Below are 24,054 nucleotides of genomic sequence, written 5' to 3' on the forward strand. Positions count from 1 at the left end.
ATTTTTTGACTGAGTATTTGAGGCTTTTTGTCTCCTATTTTTCTTGAGTCGATCGACTCCTGGTGCCGTAGGGATGCCCGGGTTTAAGAACTGTGGAGACTGTTACCACATGATGTCGGTGACGGTCCCACACTAAGTGTGTCTCTACTGCCTGGGGCGCGACCACGACTCCAAGTCGTGCCCCGACTGCCAGGCCATGCCGCCGAAAATTTTGCGGGAGCGGTCCCAAAAGTTGCTGGAAGTCCGGCAGTCGGCTCCGCGCCATTCAAGGTACCGGTCCGATGGGAGGTCGAGGGACCAGTCTCAGAGTCATCACCATCATTCTTCTGGATCTAAGTCTTCTCACTCTGGGTCAGGTAAGTCGAAGCATTCCAAAAAGAAGTCTCGGAAACATCATTGCTCTTCGGGCTGAGGCCCTCCACCTCGAATTCCCTACAATGGCCGTCAGGAGGAACGTCCTGACAGAAGTGCTCCAACCAGCGGCAACCTCTTTGGAGCCCTTGCTGCCCTTTATTGACGCACTTTCTGACGTTCTTTTGGGCACCTGGTCCAGGCCCAACACAGGGGCTCCTGTGGACAGGAACATGGCAAAAAGGCATAGCCCGGCTCCGGGCGATCCCCGCTTCCTCTCTCAACACCCTACTCCTGAGAGCTTGGTTGTCCAGGCCTCTGCGTCCCAAAGCGCGTTCCCTTCCGCGCCTCCGGATAGGGAATCCAAGAAACTGGAGCAGCTTGGCAAGAAGCTGTTTTCATCTGCCAGTTTAGGGCTGCGGTCGGTGAACACCGCATGCCTCTTGGGCCATTATTATCACTCTCTGTGGGACACTGTTTCGCAGGTGCTGCCTAGCTGTCCGGAGGAGGTTCAGGCAGTACTCACCCAAGCTGTTGCTGCAGGGAGAGATGCAGCTAAATTCACCATTCGTTGTGGGCTTGACGCCGACAACTCGCTGGACAGGTTGATTTCCACGACGGTGGCGCTTCGGCTCCACGCCTGGCTGAGAACTGGCTTTTCAGGGTATGTCCAGAATACCCTTATGGACATGCGCTTTGATGGCATTCACCTTTTTGGCAATAAGGCAGCTAATGCGCTGGAGCGCTTTAAGGACTCCCGGGCAACGGCCAAGTCCTTGGGCCTGTCGGCCACTCAGCCTCCTCCATCTTCTGGCTTTCGCTCCTTTTGTGGCCGCAGAAGGGGCGCACCACTACGTTCGCAGAGCCACAGGCCTGCACAGCAACAACTTCAGCACGGACGTGGGAACCGTCGAGGCGGTTCAGGGGGCCAGCGGGCCGATCAGTCCACATCCACCCCCGCAGCATCCACTGCTTAGCCTTCCTAGTCCGTCCTTTCAGGTCCATCAAACGCCAGTGGGCGGATGGATTCACCATCATCTCCCCCACTGGCGCACCATCACATCGGACCAGTGGGTGCTGCAAATTCTCCAAAGGGACTACTCCCTCCCCTTCGAGACTACCCCTCTAGCCATGCCACCTCAGTACCACCGCATGTCGGGGGATCACTTGGCGCTTCTCCAGCAGGAAGTTGCGGCCCTCTTGGCCAAGGGGGCCATCAAGCGCGTTCCCATGCCCGAAGTAGGTCGTGGCTGTTATTCCCACTACTTCGTGGTTCCAAAGAAGGTCAAGGGCCTGCGTCCTTAGACCTTCAGAACGTCAACGGCTTCCTACGGAAGGAGACGTTAAGGATGCTCACATTGGCTCAGGTCTTGTCTGCCATAGACCCGCAAGACTGGATGGTAGCGTTAGACTTGCAGGACGCCTACTTGCATATTCCCGTCCTGCCGGCGTTACCTGCTGTTCACGGTTGGCCACGAGCACTTTCAGTTCACCGTGCTCCCTTTTGACCTTACCAGCGCCCCTCGGGTTTTCACGAAAGTGATGGCGGTGGTCGCAGCTCATCTGCGCAGATCAGGAGTTCCAGTCTTCCCCTATCTCGATGACTGGCTGTTGAAGGCAGGTTCGCCCCAGCCAGTCATCTCCCACCTCCAGAATACGGCCGACCTCCTGCATTTGCTGGGGTTCTGCATCAAAGTGCCGAAGTCGCACCTGGTACCCTCTCAGAAGCTCCATTTCTTCGGAGCGGTTCTGGACTTGGCGCAGTTTCGGGTTTCTCCTCCTGAACAGCGAGTCCGGGACATTCGAGCTATGATTCCAATCTTTCAGCCCTTGTCCTGGGTTTCGGTCAGGATGACCCTGATGATGCTGGACCTCATGGCCTCTTGCATCCTGCTGATCAACCATGCCAGATGGCATATGCGGGCTCTGCAGTGGGACCTGAAGTTTCAGTGGGCGCAGCATCAGGGGGACCTGTCCGGACACGTCCAGATTTCAGAGGGCACTGCACAGCAGTTGCAGTGGTGGGTCATGAACCCGCATTGAGGCAGATCCCTCTCCCTTCCCCAACCGGAGCACACAGTGGTGACGGATGCGTCCCTCCTAGGATGGGGTGGCCACATGGGAGAGGCGGAGATCAGAGGCCTCTGGTCTCCGGTGGAGTCCAAGCTCGACATCAACCTTCTGGAGCGTCGGGCAATCTGTCTTGCACTGAAGGCATTCCTTCCCTCTGTCAAGGGGAGAGTAGTGCAGGTGTTCACAGACAACACCACCGCCATGTGGTATTGCAACTAGCAGGGCGGGGTGGGGTCGTGGACCCTATGTCAGGAGGCTCTGCGCCTCTGGACATGGCTGGAACATCAGGGCATTTCCCTGGTGGTTCAACACCTGGCAGGTTCGTTGAACGCCAGGGCGAATGAGCTCTGCCGCAGGTGAATGATGGATTACGAATGGCGTCTTCACTCGGAGGTGGGGCAAGGTCTCTTTCAACAGTGAGGAGAGCCTTGGTTAGATCTATTCGCTACCGAAGAGAACGCGCAATGTCTTCAGTTGTGCGGGTTGGAATTTCCAAGGCGGCACTCGCTCGGAGACACTTTTTGTCGTGAGTGGAGTTGCGGTCTATTGTACGCCTTTCCGCCTATACCACTTCTACCCAGAGTGCTGAAGATCAGGCACGACCGGGCCCAAATTATTCTTGTGGCGCCAGACTGGGCTTGAAGAGTTTGGTATCCCGAGCTACTCAGTATGAGCGTGGATCCTCCAATTCGTCTGCCTCTTCGGGAGGATCCACCCGAACCTGTCCAGTCTCCACCTCCTTGCGTGGAGATTGAGCGGCGACAGTTGATTCCCTTTGACTTGCCTCTTGAAGTCTGTGATGTGATTCTGGCAGCCAGGCGTCCCGCCACTAAAGTGGTATACGCCTGCAGGTGGAGCAAATTTGTGGGGCAAGGTGCACACCAAAGGCTGTGGATCCCCTTTCTGCCCCTCTTTCCGAGGTCCTTTTGTCCCTTCTTTCTTTGGCCCGGCAGGGCTCTGCTCTGGGCACTATCAAAGGTCATCTTTCTGCCATTTCTGCCTTTCTCAGGCTACCTGATCAGCCCTCTCTTTTCAAGTCCCATGTTGTAAATAGATTTCTCAAAGGAATTACACACCTTTTCCCTCCTATTCTGTTTGTGATGCCACAGTGGGATTTGAATCTGGTTTTGACCTATCTGATGTGCGCTCCTTTCGAGCATCTTCACAACTGTTCTCTTCATCTTTTGACTCTGAAGACTGCCTTCCTGGTTGCTATCACCTCCGCTAGGCGAGGGAGTGAGCTGCAGGCTCTTTCTTATAAACCTCCTTTCCTTTCCATTCATCCAGACAAGGTTGTGCTCAGGCCCCGGCCTTCCTTTTTGCCAAAAGTTGTCACGGCCTTTCATATTGGGCAGACTGTTACCTTGCCCACTTTCTTCCCTCCTCCACATCCTTCCAGAGAGGAAGAAAGGCTCCACCGTCTGGACCAAAAACGTGCACTTTCATTTTACCTCCACGGCACACAACAGTTCTGGGTGGATGACCAACTCTTTATTGGCTACGTTGGCACCAAGAACGGTCGGCGGTACACAAGAGGACTATCTCCCACTGGGTTGTCTTGTGCATCAAAGCCTGTTATCTTTGGCTAAAAAGGAGCCTCCATTGGGGCTGTGTGCTCATTCGACTCGAGCACTGCAGCCACTACTGCATTGGGATGGGGTGTCCCCCTGCAAGACATCTGTCAGGCAGCCACGTGGGCATCACTGCACACATTTACGAAACATTATTGCCTGGACAGCCAAGTCTAGAGAGACTGCTTTTTGGGCTGTTCTGTTCTCCAGGACTTCCTGGTGTGATCTTGGTTCGCAGACCCACCACCGGGGTTAGTATTGCTGGGGTAGCTATTCTAAGGTAAGCAATCTATCACTACGTGTTTCTTTCAGATGAACAAGTTACTTACCTGCGGTAACGATAAATCTGTAAGAAACATTAGTAGTGGTAGATTCCTTACCGCCCCACCCATCCTCTCCGTTCTGCAAACTGATTTCTTGGGTTAAGGTCATCCCTTTCAGGGCCCTAGTTTCAAGGCACCAGTGGTCAGTATCTTGTAGGGCTCTGCGTTCCTGGCGCGGAAAGTTGTGTACAGAACTGGCGTCAGCGCGTCTAAGTACTGCCTGCGACGTCATCCCAGTGATCACGACGACGAACGCGGAGCCGCACGACGCCACCTACCAACACGCTGGGGTACTGCTGACGAAAAAACTTTCCGGATCCAGTCTGACGCCTGGATATTCTAAGGTAAGGAATCTATCACTACTAATGTTTCTTACAGATACATCGTTACCGAAGGTAAGTAACTTGTTATTCAGACCCATTCATAAAGCCAATAGGTCCCCTTTTTATATTTTGATGTTCTGAATATTTGACAAAGTCAGTAGCTTTGCCTTACTTAAAATGAACACCTCTTATATTCAGTCATGTGCACCTCCAGGAGTTTGGGAGTGCTGGGGGGGAATAGCTCCAGCGGGGGTTGGGCACAGGTTATGGCCCATGGCCAACCCCACGCTGCACTTGGTCAAAGGCTGCGTACGATGTGGGGCTGCCTGCCTGCAGAGTGTAGGATGCCCTGGGGTAACTCCACGCCGTACACGGCTTATGGCCATGCCCAGTGTGGGGTTGATGATACAATTGGTAATAAAACATTATTTTACATTAAATACATAAAGAACCTCGAAATTCTTTGAAAAAACAAAGGTTAAAAGTAATGGAATAGTTAGGTATTGTAATATCTTAAATTTGCTTTTTTTTTTTTTTTTTTTTTAAATAAAAACAAAGATTACATGGACTTTATAGTTAGGGGAAAATTATCAGTTAAGACAGTTTTAAACAAAGAAAAACACTGAAATTCACCAGTTATAGTTATCTCAACTTTAACTTGTTCCCTTAAGTTACTATATCTCGCGCCCTGTCGCAGATGACCTAAGTTTGCTTTCTTGCTGTTTGGCTTTGTTTGCAGTGGGCCAGAGTGTTGGAATACACAGTGGTCCAGCCATTTAAGTTCTTGATGCAATTGGAGAGGGTTCTTGGAGAGTGCAGAAGCACAGTCCTTCTCTGCTATGCTCTTCCAGCAGCGGCGGACCAGTCCTGCAGTGGTTGGACATCTGTGGTGCAGAATGTTGATGCTGAAGATGATGAGGATGGGGTCAGTACACATGATGGGTGCTGGTTTGTTGATCATGATGCTGAATGTGGCGAAGACAGGGTCCAGAATGTGTCTGGTGTCCTGCATGGGGTCGGATATGTGTTGGGTGAGTATGAGGTTTCCAAGGTTTTCAAGGACACCAAATGAGTTGGAGTTGGTGAGGCTCTGTAAGTGAAAGTTAGGGTCTCCTGGTAGGATGAAGGCACTGGTGTTGATGACTAGTTGAGGTACGAAGTTGTGACGCTGCTGTTGAAATTGGCACAGGGACCTGGCGGTCTGTAGATCAGGGTACTACACATGGTGAAATTGGGTGTAATTCGCAGCTTGAAGGAGAAGTGCTCCAGGTCGTTGGTTTTGGTGAAGGTAGTGCACCTAGTGGTGTCCTTTATATATAAGTTTCCGGCAGATCTGTTGCATTAAGAAACGAAAAAGAGGAATATCAGAAATATAAGTTCTGAACAAAGGGAGGCCATTAGATCGAACATTGAGCAGTGGTTATACTACGATCATTAAACTCTCAGATGAGGGACAGAATATAGTGTTAAGGAAAATAGAACAATATAGAATGGAACCAGATCATTGATGAGGCCACATATTAATCAACCGTTATGAAATACTACATTTTGAAGAATAATGTTGTTTAAAAACTGACAAACCAAGAGTACCTTTATTTAACTTGCTGCCAAAGCACCCGACACACAGTGCACACCATAACTCAAGCCAGCCGCAATGTTTCACTCTTTATAGGCAGCCCTCTTCTCCTGTGCCATTTTGAAATGGTTTCGTGTTTTGCATGGTCTTTTTTGTAAAGCAGGCAAAATGAGTTGTTGCGCGCGTTGTGTGCGCTGCATAACTTAACTGGGGAATTTCAGTGGTTTAGCGTATTTGAAACTGTATTTTTGCAGTGAGTTTCATGCTTTTTTTAAAATGAAGTACTTAAGTTTCAACCCACTGTGCGTTGCTTTTAGCTGTGCACAGCAAGAGTGGACAACAGAGTCTGGCCTGTAGCGATCCACTGTGCTCAACCTGCCACACTGAACCAACTCTTGCTACACAAAACCTTCAGCCATGCGCATTGGGGGATGGCCACAGGGCCTAGAATGCTAAGACAGGGAGCCTGGGCACCATTGTAGGGGTAAAAGTACTACAAGCCCTGTGACTCATTTAAAAAAAGAAAAATTCCAAGTCATGGTGGCCCCCTTGATAGTCCTTCCCCCTATTAAGGCCCCGGGGATCAGATTGAGCTCCTTATATGTCCTTTGGATTTTTCTTTCTCACTCTGCGGGGTCCGTACCCCACGTACTGAAATAGTGGCTGCAAGAACGTTCTTGGATCTATGGTTCTAACTTTGGAACTGTGGACCTGAAAGGAACGATTGGCGAAAAAGCTCCCTTTCAAATCTGAATCCTTTATTTTTGGATACATGGATATTTGTGGGTTTGATCCATGAGTCCTCCATAATTAAAATGGGAACATTTGCAAAAATGTTAACCATTTAATGCCCCTCTGCAACTTTTTAAACAATTATATCTCTAAAATTACTGAATCGATTCACACCAAACCAACAAAAGCAGGTTTTCTGAGTAGAGTCCTACTGTCATGCCAAGTTTGGTGTAAATATGTTCAGCAGTTTTAGCTGTAGGTGCGAGCAAAATTTCCTATGCGGACTAAAAAATGGGAAAACACATCTTTTTCACCCTCCCCTGTGTGTAAAGAAACATATTGGCATGCCAGGCTTCAAAGCCTATGCCAAGTGACTGCCAAATGTGGTGCAGATCTGTCCATGGAGTCAAATGCTATAGACAAATCTAAATCTGCATTTTCAATTAAAGTGCAGCTGAAACCTAGCTACACATTGGTGACTGTCACTGTGTACTATAGATACGTGTGTGTGTGTATGTATCATTTTAAGTGTTTTAAATGGTGCTAATATGTTGCCTCACAGGCTTCAGGGCATTGTGAATGCGACACATTGAGGTAGTTAGTCTTCTCCTCTCACCCTGTAGAGGTATAGTGGACTGAAATCTAGAACTAATAATCTGCATGAGGGCTTTGCTCACAGTCTGTCTACAAGTGTATATCAGTCTGAAAAGAGGTGGGTATTTGCACTCGTGGTTGTGTTTTTTTAAAAGTCTTGATTGAAAAAGGACAATTATTTTCCAGACTCTCCATAAATGTTGGGAAGCTCTGGAGTCATTTCTCTACTTGAAAGTATTGTATAGACTGGGTACTCTTGAGTGGCTAGGTCTTTTATTTCTCATCAATTTCCAATTAAACAGATGTTAGTAGAGTTAGGTCAGTCTTGTACATGTTGTTTATGGTGCACTTAACCTTGGGTTTGGTCATGGACCAAAGTAGAGACTTTATTAATGGCATCATTTGCTCAAACTACTTTACCACCTGGCAAATTGTGATGATTTTAATATGTTTAAAGTTGTTTTGCACAGAAGGACCGTATTATGTCATTCCTTGTTCCCCTGCCTGGGTGGAGCTGGTGGTTATTTAATCAAGCTTTGACTACTTACCCAATATTGCGCCCCCCCCTTTTTTTTTAAAGTGCTTAGTTATGTCTCGCTTTGGGAAATGCACTAACAATCAAGGTATCTTGAGCCTGCCTCAAAGAGTGTTTTGCGAGATGATTGCATGGTCCAATTTTAGTCTTAAATGGATCTCTGAGTAACCTCAGTAATCCTTGTTTGCATGTCCGAGTCCCTGGTTACACTGTATGATGAGACTACCCCACAATTAAAATGTCAAAAAGTAGGCATGTGTCCAATCTAATGGCAGATTGTGCGATGTGTTAACAAGGGGAAACAATAGACTCGCCACTTCATCTTCTTGTCAGTGGTCGTCAGTAAATAACTAGGCCAAATTGCAGTGTGTGAGCAATGGAAGTGATCCACCCCGACTTGCTTAAGTAATGGTTCAGATGAATTCCTTCTTCTAGAAAACAGTTAAAAAGTGAACCCAGGCAATTTGTTTTACAGCACAGTTTTCACCTAATTTTTCTTTTTAAAAAGTCATAGGTTCTGAAAGACCTTTCATCAAATATCCAGTACTTTTGTGGTGCACCATGTTCTTCCTGGAGTGTTGCAGGGTCACCTGACCCAAGAAAAATTTGAAGAGGTGGTGGTATGTTGTGCATTTTCTGACACTGTGATTTCACATTAACTTTTATAGTTCATAGATTATATAATTTCCTAGCTATCGTAAAGGAAAGTTTCAATTCTATTAAGCATATAGAGGCGAGGATTATGCTTTATTCTTTCATTTTTTCCACTCAGTAGCCTATAACAATAACACTTAAATTCAAAGACTATTGAGTCTTTACTGTAAACTCAGTACAACAACAACCATAGAGTAAGTCCCATGTATACAACATCAAGGAAAAGCACTTCCTATTTCTTCGTGCGAAACCTCCTGATCCAAACATTCCTGTCGAAATTCTTGCTTCTGCTCGTATCCTTGGGCAATCTCGCTCCCGTGGGAGTCCGACGGCAAGCGCTCTGCTTGGCTGCCAACAACATATTAAAAATGTTGCTGCAGCCATTACAGGACTCAGGGACCTAGTCCACTGTCCTGAAGCTGTTGAAAAAAAAAAAAAAAAAAAATTAAAAGTGTATGGGGGAAGGGGAGGGATCCCGTAGGCCCCATGGGGAGACCCATGGCCAAAAAAGAAAAAAAAACAGCAAATAGGCTGCGATCCCAAGAGACTCTTGCAGGGCCGAAAAAATGAAATGACAGCCAGGCCACATTTACTAATTCTAGACCCAGGGGAGCCGAGCCTTAGGGGCCAAAAACTATGTTTATGGGGAAGGGAGACATGCGGCCCCTCGCCCCGCGTCATTAACGGTTTGGGGAAACCTATCCCCGGGACCGATCTTTTTAGTTATGGGGAGTGGGGCAACGGTTATTGAGGGGAGTGGGGCCGCAGTTTTTAAACTTTAAAAATTCACTGAAAAAACAAAGGTTAAAAAAAAGTTATACTTCGGTGAATTTGTCAGTGACAACATGTACGTTTTGACCTAAAAAAAAAAAAACGCAGAAATTCACCAGTTATAGTTAGTAACGCTAACTATACCTTGTATCCCTGTCATGCACTGCTTATGGCCTCACATATGGCATCACTCATGATGTTCTATGACATCATTGATGGCATTACTGATGACAGCATCCAATGAGTGTTTTAGTTTGTTTCAAGTTTACAATAGTGATGGGTAACTACCATAGTACTTCTCAACCTAATTTTGTACAGCCTGTGTTCAGCTAATGGGTGTAAGTGTTTACAAAATGCATGTGCTCATAATACACCATAGCTGTGTAGAGGTATTGAATATGTTATAAATGTTTGCATTCAAGAGTAAATCCGTGTGCAGGTGACAGTTGACTTGTATTCATTATGCACCACACAGGTTTTTGGTTCTGCAGAAAAAGATTCCAACAATGTAGTTGATACTAACGTTTTTAAGCAGCCTTGAGTTATTAATCCTATTGGCATGATAATGTATACTTTACATAGAATAGTGTGTGCACCAGGTACTAACCTATGTGTGCATGCTTGTTTTGTGTTAGAAGATGGATTATTTGAAGTTTCACCACTGTATGAAGGGTGCAGGTAGTATGATCTTTAGCACCTTCAGATCTTCTTCATTTTTAGCAAATAGTGTCTTTTTTGACACCTGTTGCATACAATATACACTGTTCTTGGTAGATTCTTTTGAATACTCTGGTGTATGTCTCATGTGTTTCAGTGTTTGCAAAAAGTGAATAAACTCTCTCCATAGAGTAAACACTGTTTACAGTTCTCTACTGATATCAACTTAATTTCTTAATGTACATTCAGTGTGTGTCAGGGGATTTATACAAAAAAAGCTGTTCCTAGTAGGGCATTTGTTTTGGAATTGGTTGTCTGTGAACAGTTGTATACAGATTGAACAGCGTACTCAATGAGGATTTCCCATATATCTGTGGTTGATTGTTGAACTATGCTACCTGTAAAGTGTATGCTTTAGGGTCAACGTTGCAGAAAATGCATGCTTTCTACAGCTAAGGGAGTTGTATCTGTGATGGTAATAATGATGGCTGATGTTCTCCTTTGCCATTTTGTACTTGCTGTCAGGCCTCTAATTACATATTAATTTATATACCAATATGTGGGAAAATGCAGTTTGGATGATGTCATGAGTGATTTCAGAAATTATGTCATAGAACATGTCACGAGTGATATCATATGTGAGGTCATAAGCAGTGCATGGCAGGGGCGCAAGTTATAGTTAGCAATGCTAAATATAACTGATGAATTTGTCTTTTTTTTTCTCAAAACGTTAATGTTGTCACTGACAAATTCACTATAACATTACTTTAACCTTATTTTTGGGGTGAATAAATATGTATATGTAAATAATGTATTCCCCATCTTCCCCTCACCCCTAAACTCACCCACCCCTGAACCCTAAAAACACCCTTACCACCCGATACCATTTCCCCCTAAACCACACTTACCACCCAGTACCCTTACCCACCAAATACTCTTACCCACCCCTAAACCCTAAAAACGTCCCTACCCCCAAAACCCTCAAAGCGCCCTTACCACCTAATACCCTTACCCGTCCCTAAACCCTAAAAAAACCCTTGCTGCCCAATACCCTTACCCACCCCTAAGCCCTAAAAACGCCCTTACCACCCAATACCCTTACCCACCCCTAAACCCTAAAAACGCCCTTACCACCCAATACCCTTACCCACCCCATAACCCTAAAAACAACCTAACCATTAGCCAGTAGGTAATATATATATATATATTCACTGAAAAAACCATAGGTTTCACACATGTTATAGTTAGCGGAAATTTTACTGATAAAAAACCAGTGAAATTCCCCCGTTATAGTTAGTGCAGGCAACTATAACTCACGCGACCGCAATCCTCTGCTGATGCTAATACTGTATTTAGACACTTATTTGCCCATGTCTTCTTCCATACATTTTTAGCTATACATATATTTCAAATATTTTTTTTTCATAAAGACACATATGTCATCAGCAGAAGATTGCGGTCGCGTGAGTTATAGTTGCCTGCACTAACTATAACGGGGGAATTTCACTGGTTTTTTATCAGTAAAATTTCCGCTAACTATAACATGTGTGAAACCTATGGTTTTTTCAGTGAATTTGTACGGTTTTTTAAATGCTAAGTTACTTTACGCCATTCGTGGCGTGCGCGCCCACTTAACGCAGTTCGTTCCGTGCGCGCGGTGCGCTTCGCGCACCACGCGCCCACTTTACGCAGGATGGGCCATGTACGCACGATGCGCTTCGCGCACCGTGCGCACATGGAGGACATATGATGCACTTCGTTTTAAAAGGTAATATTTTAATTTTTCGTAATTTTTATAAGCCATGCACAAATGGTGCCCTTCGGGCACCATTTGCACACAGGGTGGAGAGAGTGTTGTTAATTTTTTCTTTTATTATTTTTGTTTAAAATATTGTGGTTTTTCAGATCATAAATAAGCCCTGCACATTTGGTGGCCTACGGCCAACAAAAGCACAGGGGGTGGGGTAAGTGTGGATAGTGTTTTTTTTAAATATTTTTTACCGTACGCGTACGGTAAGCGTAATCGGCGAAATTAGCGAAAAAATAAAAATTGCATTCTTGGCCTTGGGGGGTCTTTGGGGACTCCCTCAACATGGCTATGTGTGTGGGAGCTGTCTAAACAGCCCCTTTACATGTTTATTGGTTTTATTTAACAGCCTAGCTCTCAGTGCGAGAGAGAAAATGGCGGCCGCCGCTTCCTGGTTTCGGCTGTTTCGAATGTTTACTAAGATCTAAGAGCCAATCAGAATCGCGCTCGCGCACGCCACCGTACGCGTACGGTAAGCTTACGGTAAGCGTACCGTAAGCTGGCTCAGATATATATATTGATTTAAAGGCTATTTTCTCAGAATCTACTGAACAGATTTACACCAAACCTACAAAAGGCACTTCCTTGACCTGAGGACTACCTCTCTGCCAAATTTCTAGTAATTCTGTTCAGCCGTTCGGGCTGTAGCCCTGTCTAAAGGTCCTATGGAAAAATGCATGGGAAAAACGCGTTTTGGGACCCCCCTTTTATCTCCGCCCCCGCTTGACGAATCCCCCCGAGACTTTCAGGGTAGGAGCGGAGCGTAGCGCCCCACCTATTTTGAGAAATTCGCGAGGATTCGTCGACCGGCGCCAAAGTTATTCAAAATAGAATGTTGCGGATTTCCTATGGAAAAGGGGTCCTAACTATAACTACCTACTGGCGACCGCCAGTAGGTAATCTATATTAATTACCTACTGGCAGTCGCCAGTAGGTAGTTATAGTTAGGACCCTGTTTCCATAGGAAAACCGCAACATTCTATTTGGAATAACTTTGGCGCCGGTCGACGAATCCTCGCGAAATTTTCAAAACTAATGGGGCGCTACGCTCCGCTCCTACCCTGAAAGTCTCGGGGGGATTCGTCAAGTGGGGGCTGAGAAAAAAGGGGGGTCCCAAAACGCGTTTTTCCCATGCATTTTTCCATAGGACCTTTAGACACAGCTACAGCCCGAACGGCTGAACAGATTTACTTGAAATTTGGCAGAGAGGTAGTCTACAGGTCAAGGAAGTGCCTTTTGTAGGTCTGGTGTAAATCTGTTCAGTAGTTCCTGAGAAAATAGCCTTTAAATCAATATATATATATCTGTGGCAGCTTACGGTGCGCTTACCGTAAGCTTACCGTACGCGTACGGTGACGTGCGCGAGCGCGATTCTGATTGGCTGTTAGATCTTAGTAAACATTCGAATCGGTCGAAACCAGGAAGCGGCGGCCGCCATTTTCTCTCTCGCACTCTGAGGGGGGGAGGAAAAACAAAGGTGGAAAATATGTAAAGGAGCATGTTAGACAGCTCCTAACCACCTAGCATTGATTACGGTGCCCCACAAGACCCCCCCCCCAAGGCAAACAAATCAATTTTATTTTTTTTCGAAAAATCGCCGATTACGCTTACCGTACGCGTACGGTAAAAATTAATTATAAAAAAAAAATATCCACATTCACCCCTCCCCCGTGTGCAAAAGGTGCCCGCAGGGCACCTTTTGAGCATGGGATTTTGTTTTTATGGTACAATAAATAGATTAAGTTTCTCAACGAAGCGCATAATATGTCCTCCGTGTGCGGACGATGCGCGAAGCGCATCGTGCGTACATGGCCCATCTAGCGTAACGTGGGCACGTGGTGCGCGTAGCGCACCGCGTGCCCTCCGTGCGTGCACGGCACTAACTGCGTAAAGTGCGCTTACCGTGCGCTTACCGTACACGTACGGTGACGTGCGCGAGCGCGATTCTGATTGGCTGTTAGATCTTAGTAAACATTCGAATCGGTCGAAACCAGGAAGCGGCGGCCGCCATTTTCTCTCTCGGGAGGAAAAACAAAGGTGGAAAATATGTAAAGGAGCATGTTAGACAGCTCCTAACCACCTAGCATTGATTACGGTGCCCCACAAGACCCCCCAAGGCAAAAAAATCAATTTTATTTTTTTTCGAAAAAACGCCGATTATGCTTACCGTACGCGTACGGTAAAAAGTAATTATAAAAAAAAACATCCACATTCACCCCTCCCCGTGTGCAAAAGGTGCCCGCAGGGCACCTTTTGTGCATTGCATATTATTATTATGGTACAATTAATAGATTAAGTTTCTCAACGAAGCGCATAATATGTCCTCCGTGTGCGGACGATGCGCGAAGCGCATCGTGCGACATGGCCCATCCAGCGTAACGTGGGCACGTGGTGCGCGTAGCGCACCGCGTGCCCACCGTGCGTGCACGGCACTAACTGCGTAAAGTGGGCGCGCGGTGCGCGAAGCGCACCGTGCGCGCACGGAACGAACTGCGTTAAGTGGGCGCGCACGCCACGAACGGCGTAAAGTAACTTAGCATTTAAAAAACCGTACAAATTCACTGAAAAAACCATAGGTTTCACACACGTTATAGTTAGGAATTAGCATTTAAAAAACCTTGCAAATTCAGTGAAAAAACCATAGGTTTCACACACGTTATAGTTAGCTGGACATTTTACTCGTAAAAACCATTGAAATTCCCCCGTTATAGTTAGTGCAGGCAACTATAACTCACGCGACCGCAATCCTCTGCTGATGACATATGTGTCTTTATGAAAAAAAAATATTTGTAATATATGTATAGCTAAAATTTAATGGAAGAAGACATGGGCAAATAAGTGTCTAAATACAGTATTAGCATCAGCAGAGGATTGCGGTCGCGTGAGTTATAGTTGCCTGCACTAACTATAACGGGGGAATTTCAATGGTTTTTTACGAGTAAAATGTCCAGCTAACTATAACGTGTGTGAAACCTATGGTTTTTTCACTGAATATATATATATATATATTCTCTCTTTCTTTTGCTTGGGCCTGTAAATTAAATGCTACTAGTGGGCCTGCAGCACTTATTGTGCCATCCACTTAAATACCCCTCTAACCATGACTCAGGCCTGCCATTGCAGAGCATGGACGTGCAGTTTACACTCTCATTTCGACCTGGTAAGATTTAACTTCTTGCCAGGCTTAAACCTACCCTTTTTATACATACATCACCCCTAAGTTAAGCCCTGGGTAACCTAGAGGGCAGGGTGCAGTGTATTTAAAAGGCAGGACTTGCACTTATAAATTTTACGTGCCCTGGGACGAAAAACTCCCAAATTCATTTTTCACTACTGTAAGCCCATCTCTCCAATAGGATAACATTGGGATTACCTTATTACATCTTTAGAGTGTAATTTTCAATTGCGAAGAAATGATTTTTTCAAGTTTGGTGTCTCTGGACTCCGTTTAAAATCTCAACTGATGGTAAAGTGGATTTTAAATTGCAAGTCTAAAAATGCTACTTTTGTAATGTTGGCATTTTCTTACTTTAGCCGTTCTGTGCCTGCTGCATGTCTCTGAATACACTTCTGTAGTGTATGACAGCTGGGCTTTATGCATTCCTTCTAGACGGCCACACACAAAGGGAACCTGGGTGTGACTGATGGACCATATACATCCTAATGGACCATTCAGCGCAGGATGGGAAGGTGGTGCTGGAGACCACCTCACACACCTGAATAGGCTGTGTCATTTCTCCACACAAAGGGCTGCATACCTCGCTGTAGTGAGTCTGTAGCGAGTGCAGGAAGGAAGGACCTCTGTGCACTTCAGAGACCTTTCTTTGAAGTCTCCTCTGCTTCAAAGGTACAACTGGGTATAAGTACTGGACCTCTGACACCACCACTTCAGTACACTTCTGGACCTGTGAAGGCTCTGCGAGGAAGAACTGCTGTGTTGCTGAAGGTCGGCCTCTGCCGGTCTGCTGCTTTGCTGGACTCCTGCCTTGTTGTGCTCCCCTCCTGCCTTGCTGTGCTGCCCTCCAGCTTGCTGTTCATCTGCCTGGGTGTGAAGGTCTGGACCTGCACCACTTGAACCCAAAGTAACTCCAAGGGCTTTCTGGCTTGCCTCCTGATTGAAGTCTCAGGGAAATAAAAGACCTTCAACTCACTTGCATCTGCACCTGGACTCTGCCATCTGAGAGTCTGCCCTACCAAGATGTGCCCCTGTCTTAACCCTTGTAAGTGAGGCCTAAGGTGCTTCTCCTGCCAATCCATGCATCGGAACCTGCGCATCTTCACTGTTGGGAGGTCAGAACCAGCGCATCTTTGCCTTTGCATGGATCAGAACTGGCGTGTCCTCGTGGTTGTGTGAAGAGAACTTAGTGCATCATCTTCTGAACCAGCGCATCACCCTCGGAGTCTACCCATTCTCTGCTACAAGAGCAGAACCTAGGCTTCGCATTCGGGACCAACGCATCACCCTCGGAACCAATGCATCTCCTGTTGTTGCGGGGTCGGATCCCCCGCCTCGTCTCGGCTGCACCAGGCATCTACCTCAACGCATACCAGGATCAAGGTACTTTTCTTCAGCAGGCCCAAGTAGGTCCCTGTATCCGGCCTGCACTCCATCACAGTCGGACTGAACTTTTGACTTTGCCCTAGTCCAGCGTGACCAGTTATCCTAAATAAGCGCTTATTGCTTCTAAGCGCTATTTTACAGTTTATTCCTTAAAAATGTATATCTCAAGTTGGACTTATGATATTTTGGTCTTGTTTTGTTTATTAAATTAAGCCCTATTTTTCCTAACCTGGTGTGGATTCATTTTGTGTGATGTTTTCACTGTTTAACTGTTTGCAGTGTTACACAAATACTTTACACGTCGCCTCTGTAGTTAGACCTGACTGCTCTGTGCCAAGTTACCAGAGGGTGAACACAGAATAACTTAGGGTGTGTTGTGACTTACCCTGACTAGGACTGTGGTTCTTGCTTGGACAGGGTGCATACCTCTGCCAATCAGAAACCCAATTACTCTCTGTCTCTCACACACTCTCCCTCCTTTTCTCTTTTACACACTGCCTCTCCCACACACACACTTTCCTCTCTCTCTCTTCCCCTCATCTCTCTCTCCCTCCCACCCCTTCCCCCCCCCCATATTAGGCAAAGATATCCGGCTCTCCCCTTATTCGTGCAGTTACATACTATTGTACAGTATAAAGGGGAGCATGTAGAGGGGGACGTGGTTTGAAGTACGTTACAAGTCTGAATCACTTTCACTACTTTGAAATGTGCTGTGTAGGTTGTGATGCGCAGTGCACTCGTTTCCTTTTGGTAATGTGTTTTGATCTTTGCTTTAAAAATGGCAAGTTGCTCTCCTCAAACTACTGCTTTATTTGGACCAAATGTATGATTTCCATGGGATTAATAAAAGATTTAGAAACACTCTAGAGTATGTTTGATAGTGACAGATTCCCTTCAACACTCGTGCAAAAAACGTATGCGTGCAGATTTTCGACCTGGTGGAAATGTGATGCAGTGTACCTTTGCACATTTACTTTGTGTCTCCTCTACATCTATGTTAAATATTTCCTCCCCATTCCCTCCTGAAACCCCGCTAAATCTGGCCATGACAGGAATACATTTGCACACATTTCCTTTAGGAAGCTAGCTGCAAGCGGTACCCATAAACTTATATGTTCGATAGTATTCACTTTTTTTCCTGGCACACACACAAATGCTGATAAACCCCCAAGTTTAAACTCCATCTTTCAGGTGGAGCGTCCACATTCACAAATGCTATTTGCACACGTGAAATTTCGCCAATCTCGATTCTTTGAATCAAGACGGAATTTACATGCAGCGAGTGGTCCTATTTACACACCTGACTTGGGTGCACAAAACCTCTGGTAATCAGACATTTTTCTGATTAGTGTGGTGTTTGAATGATGTCTTAGTTGTTTGATCGTTCATGACTGTCCGAACGCCTAATAACAACAACAACAATGCTTCTCACTGATTGAAATTAGAAATCCTTGTGATTTTAGTGCGGTTACTACATTTGCTGCCCGTTCTCGTGCCCTGCTGAACAAGCTAACGTTTTCCTGGTACGAGCACTATTGAATTATGTGGTATGAAAACCTCTGCAAAAGGAGTATACCATTTACGCATTGAAAAGAAACAATACATCGCTTCCAATTTTCTCAATATCAATCCCTACTTTCCTCTCTTCCAGGTTTGCAGCTAAAACTGTGCACAGTGGGTCATTGATGCTAGTCACAGTGGAGCTGAAGGAAAGCTCTACAGCGCAGCTCATCATAAACACGGAGAAAACTGTGATTGGCTCCATTCTGCTGCGAGAGATGAAGCCTGTGCTGTCCCAGGGGTAACCTGCTTACATCTGGACCGCAGAATCTGGCACAGAACACAAGTGCCTGGCATCCACCACTGCTGCCTTTCATTTATAATAATAGGCCTTCCATCTGGCAGTGGGGGCAGGATGCACTCTTGACAATCTTGTTCCTGCTTAGAATGCTAGTGTGTCTGCCACGTATATGTATACTTCATTTCTCCTAACCATAGGCCATATATTCTTCTGCCATTCTTGCATTCTTAGTATCTTGTTTTTACTTCTTCAGTGAATATGTCATAATGGAAAAATGCGAAATTGTAAACAATAAAAATCGTCTTGTGCCAAGAATAAACACGAGAACTGGAATATAATCTCCTTTTGCAGCATCACCAAAGTGCTACCGGGAGGGGAAAGGGTGTGTGAAATCGGCAGTTCAACACTTCTATTGTGTGATGAAGGTGTTTATCACATTTCCGGCTTCTCATTCCATTTGTCACCACCACTGTTGAATTCTGAAATAAAGCATTGTTCTAGTGGAGCAGCATATTTCTGTTTTTCTTTAGCACAGTCAAAGGAAGTCGTATTTTAATTAACCGGTACAGCGAACAAATCGTGGGAAAATGGAGTGGAACAAAAATCACCATGTGCAAATAAACCCAAGAACAAGCTAGTATTACAGTAGCTCCCTTTGCCATAGTGACAGTGTATCTGGGACTTAAGTATGACATGAACAATAACTTTTTTATATTCTGCTTTTATCCAAGTCATTTTACTAGAACATTTTCTATAGAGTTATCACACACTGCTGCGTGTATCACGCACTGATCGCTGCAGTAAACGCTTAACTCACCTTTTTAATATTAAGTCCTTGCACAGTTTATCATGAACAATATTGCATCAAAATGGCATCATTTACATATAATGAGTGGAAGAATGTTATTTTTCTATATGATGGTGACTGTGTTATTTCTTTATCACTGTCACGTTCTGACATCCCAATGCTCCTGTAAGAAAATTAAGGGTCGGCAGAACTCTTGGAGTTATACTTCGCTGACGTTTGCGGAGTTACCTAAAGATTCCACGAAGTTCCACGTGCGGCGCAATTCAGGCAGTCGCAAGAAAAAACTCTGTCACGTGGCGGTTGGTTAAGTTTTTCTGCTACTCTATGCTCCAAGCGCTGTGCTGAGTGGGCAAAACTCTGTGAACTCTGCCGGAGGAGCGGAGTTTACTGACCAACCCTAAAGAAAATGACGGTTGCACTGAATTATTATGGATTAAAGATGTCCTTGCACATGGGTGCCTAACACTACTGATGCTGCCGTATACATACCACCCACCTCTCCCCGTGAACCCACTGGTGAGGCCCAGGCAAACATCAAAATGGGCTCTTAGTCAAAGGCCGCGCATGCCAGTGCTCATGCCCCATGCACGCCAAGGACAGAGATGAGAGAGGCTGCGGGCAAAGGAGACACACTATGGCGCATCAGACAGAGCAGAAATCATTCACGAGGAAGCATAGTGCGTTGAGGGTGAACAAGCCGAGCGAGATGAGGTGGTACATGGAGGGTCAATCACCTTCCTGGCCCAATCCCATGGAAGAATATGCCTCCAAATAGGTGCATTGTAAAGCTATTAAGTTAACTTGGATTTCCATGCTGGAGATCACCCAGATGGATCTGGGGTGCTGTTGAAACACCAAGAAAGCATCAAATATAGTACTGAGTAGTTGATGGGAGCGTCATTGTCCAGTTAAACAAAGTACCTCTTTTGACAGTTAACCAAGGTAGGGACATACACCTAATTTAAATTTTAGACCGAGTGTGAAATCTCTCCAGAACCACTGACCTTTAGAGCTGGCACTAGTTCAAAAGTTTTACCTGTTTGTACGTCAGTGCAAATCTCATAAAGAAACAGTAGTAGTTTGACAGTTTACATGCTTGTATGCCAAATCGAGTAGCAGTGGCAGTGTGGGAATAGAATGTGATCATAACATTTCATAAGCTATTTCTAGATTTCAGATAAAGACACCTATGCGTAGGGAAAAGAGTTACATAATGCAGCAAAAATGTTGTCTTAAACATTAAGTGAGGTCTACAACTTAAATTTGAAACAACATTTTTTATTGTCAAAAAGATTTTTGTTTAAAAACTGTAGTTTAAGAAAAATGAATTGCTACAGTACATATTAATTAACTGTAGATACACTAACGTTATGTCATTGTTTCACATTAACCATAACATTTGCATAATACATGCTTATCGGGCTGAGTGTGTCACCTGCTTTGGTAATACATGCACACTCTTATCCACGTCCTATCCAAGTCACAGAGACAAGTAGACACAGTCAAAGGCCTATTTTATTGACGTTTTGGGACTTCTTCAGAGTGATAGCCTCCTTCATCTGAACTTTAATTAATTCAGGTTAACTGAGCTAATCATGGAATGTTTTAATTTCTCATTTCATCTATAATTGCAAAAACGGGATTTTAAATGTTGTATCCCAGATAAAAACCAATTATTGTTAGGCGTACGGAATTTCTTGTGAAAACCATCCCCAATTAAAATGTTTTCAGTTATTTCCACTGAATTATTTCCATATATAAATGAAATACTTCTAACAATCATGCATTATCATCAATTTTCTGTGCCAAAGATTCCTTTGTTAATGCTAAGAAAAGAGGTAACAAAAGACAACCTGGTCTTAATCCTTGCTCAATGAATACTGGCTCCAGTAGCTACCCTTTTACCCTAACCCTGGCATGAGGGCATTTCTGGCTCACTAAGACGACTACATTTGTGCAGGACATTTTCCATGAAGGACCAATTCATCCTATTGAATTCTTTCCCAGCATCTACCAACAGTAGAATGGCGTACATGTTATGCCTAGCTATGTCCACCAAGTATAATGTTTTCTTGGTTATAGCCCAATTTGCCCAGTATCCCCAGTTTGCCTCCCCCAAACAATTTCTAACTTGTGCAGGTGGAACAGTGAGTGAGGACCTTATACAGCCTGGCTGCCAAAACTCTTGTAAATACTTTAGCGTCAACATCCAGGAGATCTGTATAAACCACAATCCCATGGGTCCTCACTAGATTGTAGTATCAATGCAATTGTCACCTCTGCAATGGAAGGTGCTGCCTTTTATCATTTGTTGCCACTATTGGGTATTTGGTGAAAATATCTAGTTTTAAATATCAGTTGCAGAAAATGCGGAAAAAGAATATCATGATACAAAAATATTGTGATGCAAAAATATTGTCAAGAATATTATATATATATTTTTAGGTATATTGTTTTCAAGGATATTATTGTAAATATCGTTTTCAATAATGTAGTATATTTTTAAATATAGTTTGTAATGTTAAGTCAATCAATCAGCATTTGTACTGCGCAGCACTGTCACCCCTGGGGTATCTAGGCACTGGGGTGTGAGGTCTCTGTCGAAAGTCAGATCTTGAGGAAACGGCAGGAAGAAACCAGCAGCAAAAGGCAAAACAGAGGGCAGAAAAATCAGAGGGCAGGGAAATGAGCGAGCAGAAAAGTCAAGACAAAGGGCAGAAAAGTCAAAACAGAGGGCAGAAAAATGAGCTGAAAAGATAATATAAAGGGCAAACAAATAAGCAGACAAGGCAAAACCTAGCACACAAGCAAAACAGAGGACAGAAAACGAGCAGAAAAGGCAAAATAGAGGGCAGAAAAATTAGCAGAAAAGGCAAAACGGCAAAAAAATATGCAGACAAGACAAAACATAGCACACGAGCAAAACAGAGGGCAGAAAGACGAGCAGAAAAGGCAAGATAAAGGGCAGAAAAATTAGAAGAAGGCTAAACAGATGGCAGAAAAGGTAACAACATAGCAAGAACGAGCAGAGTCACAAACAGAGGGTGGCAGGTAGACAGGCATTAGAAAATGGCGGACTGCAGGCAATCTGGACAGGATAACGATCACAGGGGGAGCTGGCACGAGAAACTGTTCAAGGGGGTTGCACTGCGGCCTCCACTAATTAGTTTCTGGGGGAAGGCGGGCGCTGGGTGGTGGGAGGATGGAAACGGCAGGAAGGTACCAGCAGAAAAAGGCAGGGCAGAAAAACAAGCAGAAAAGGCAAAATAGAGGGCATAAACAAGCAGATAAGGCAAAACAGAGCAGAAGAGGGCAAAAAAGGGCAGAAAAGGCAAAATGAAGGGCAGAAAAACGAGCAGAGCAAGAGATGAGTAGAGGAGGCACAAACAGAGGGCAGCAGGTAGACGGGCAGCAGAGGGTAGTGGACAGCGGGCAAGCTCAACAGGAGAACTGTCGCAGGGGGAGCTGGCACCTAGATCTGCTTGAGTGAGTTAGCATTTTTTTTTCCTTATAATTAAGGCTCAGTTTTTCCGTTTTTACTGATTTTTACAGATGAATACGGGCAGGAAACATTTATTTCCTTCCCTGTATTTATTTTTAAGTGTGGATAAAAACAGAAATTGTGTTTCTTTTTGAGTAGCTCTAAATACTGCCAGGCCAATAGCTGTGTGAATTGATAGGTGAGGGGGTTTAACAAGAAAGGAATGTTAGTATAAATGCATTAACAGTAGATATGCACAAGGTTGATACTGAAATGTGCACATCTTCATATAAGTGCATTGATTTATCTTCTACGGGTGTTCATATCACTGAAATCTGGCAGGCATTCAAGCATGAGAGCATATTAATTGTCTAAATAAACGTGGAAATTTACTAATTTCAGCTTCATTTTTCCCCAAAACACAAAATAAATATGGATAAATACAGATAAAATTACCCAAAAATAAATACAGACGGAAATGTCAAAATTAAATACCATAAAACCGGGAGCCCTAATTATAATACTGATTGATAGTGTCGTGGCAGGTTGCTGGGTTTGGAGGCATGTAGGGTGGAGGCTAATTAGGTATAATTATTAATTAATTTTTTAATTATTAATTATGTTAATTGTGTGAATATATATTTGAAGTTATATATTGTTTGGGCTGGTGGGTTTGTAGGTGTATAGGTTGGGAAGTTGAGTATTAATCAATTGATTAATATTTAATTATGTAAATTGTTACATTTATATATTTTAGTTTTACTGTAAGTGTGGGCTGCTAGGTTTTTGGGGGTATAGTGTGGTAAGTTAAGCAATAAATAATGGTCATTTTTAAAATGGATAATTACATTGTTTAATAATTATGTTAATTGTTGTATTGTTTTTATTTTTCTATACATCATTTTTTTGGGTTAATTAAAAAAATATACTAAGAGTTTAATATTTGTTATATATTAATAAGGTTATGTTTAATATATGTTATGTGTTTGAAGTAAAGTACTTTCCCTACTGTTGCACAGACTGGAGTGGGAATAGTAAATGTTACCCCTCTGAAGTCCAATGCTTTTCCTGCTGTTGCATAGATTGGAGTGGGAATAGTACATTTTACCCACCTGGAGTCCAGCGTTTTTCCTACTGTTGCACAGACTGGAGTTGGAATAGTAAATGTTACCCCACCAAACTCCAACGCTTTCCTGCACAGACTGAAGTGGGAATAGTAAATGTTACCCCCTCTGGAGTCCAATGCTTTCCCCGCTGTTGCACAGACTACCGTGGAAATATTATCTTTTACCCCTCTGGAGTCCAACACTTTCCGTATTATTGGACAGATTGCAATGGGAATAGTAAATTGAACCCCTCTGAAATCCAGTACTTTCCCTACTGGAGTGGAAATAGTACATTTTACTTTTCTGAAGTCTAACGATTTCCCTACTGCT

The 24,054-nt window shown here is 44.5% G+C and overlaps 1 protein-coding gene across 2 annotated transcripts in view; it reads left to right on the forward strand.

The window, feature by feature from the left end:
• Positions 1 to 18,834, forward strand: part of AP3B1 (adaptor related protein complex 3 subunit beta 1) — a 1,836,520-nt gene extending 1,817,686 nt beyond the window's left edge. For both annotated transcript variants that reach the window (XM_085632261.1, XM_085632260.1), the window contains exon 27: positions 18,180 to 18,834. In XM_085632261.1, the coding sequence (XP_085488387.1) occupies positions 18,180 to 18,333 (154 nt within the window). In that variant the 3' untranslated portion in view covers positions 18,334 to 18,834. The remainder of the gene's footprint in view (positions 1 to 18,179) is intronic.
• The last annotated feature ends 5,220 nt before the right edge of the window (positions 18,835 to 24,054 follow it).

Source organism: Triturus cristatus, chromosome 2_1 (assembly GCF_964204655.1).
Source record: "Triturus cristatus chromosome 2_1, aTriCri1.1, whole genome shotgun sequence".
NCBI lineage: Eukaryota > Metazoa > Chordata > Amphibia > Caudata > Salamandridae > Triturus > Triturus cristatus.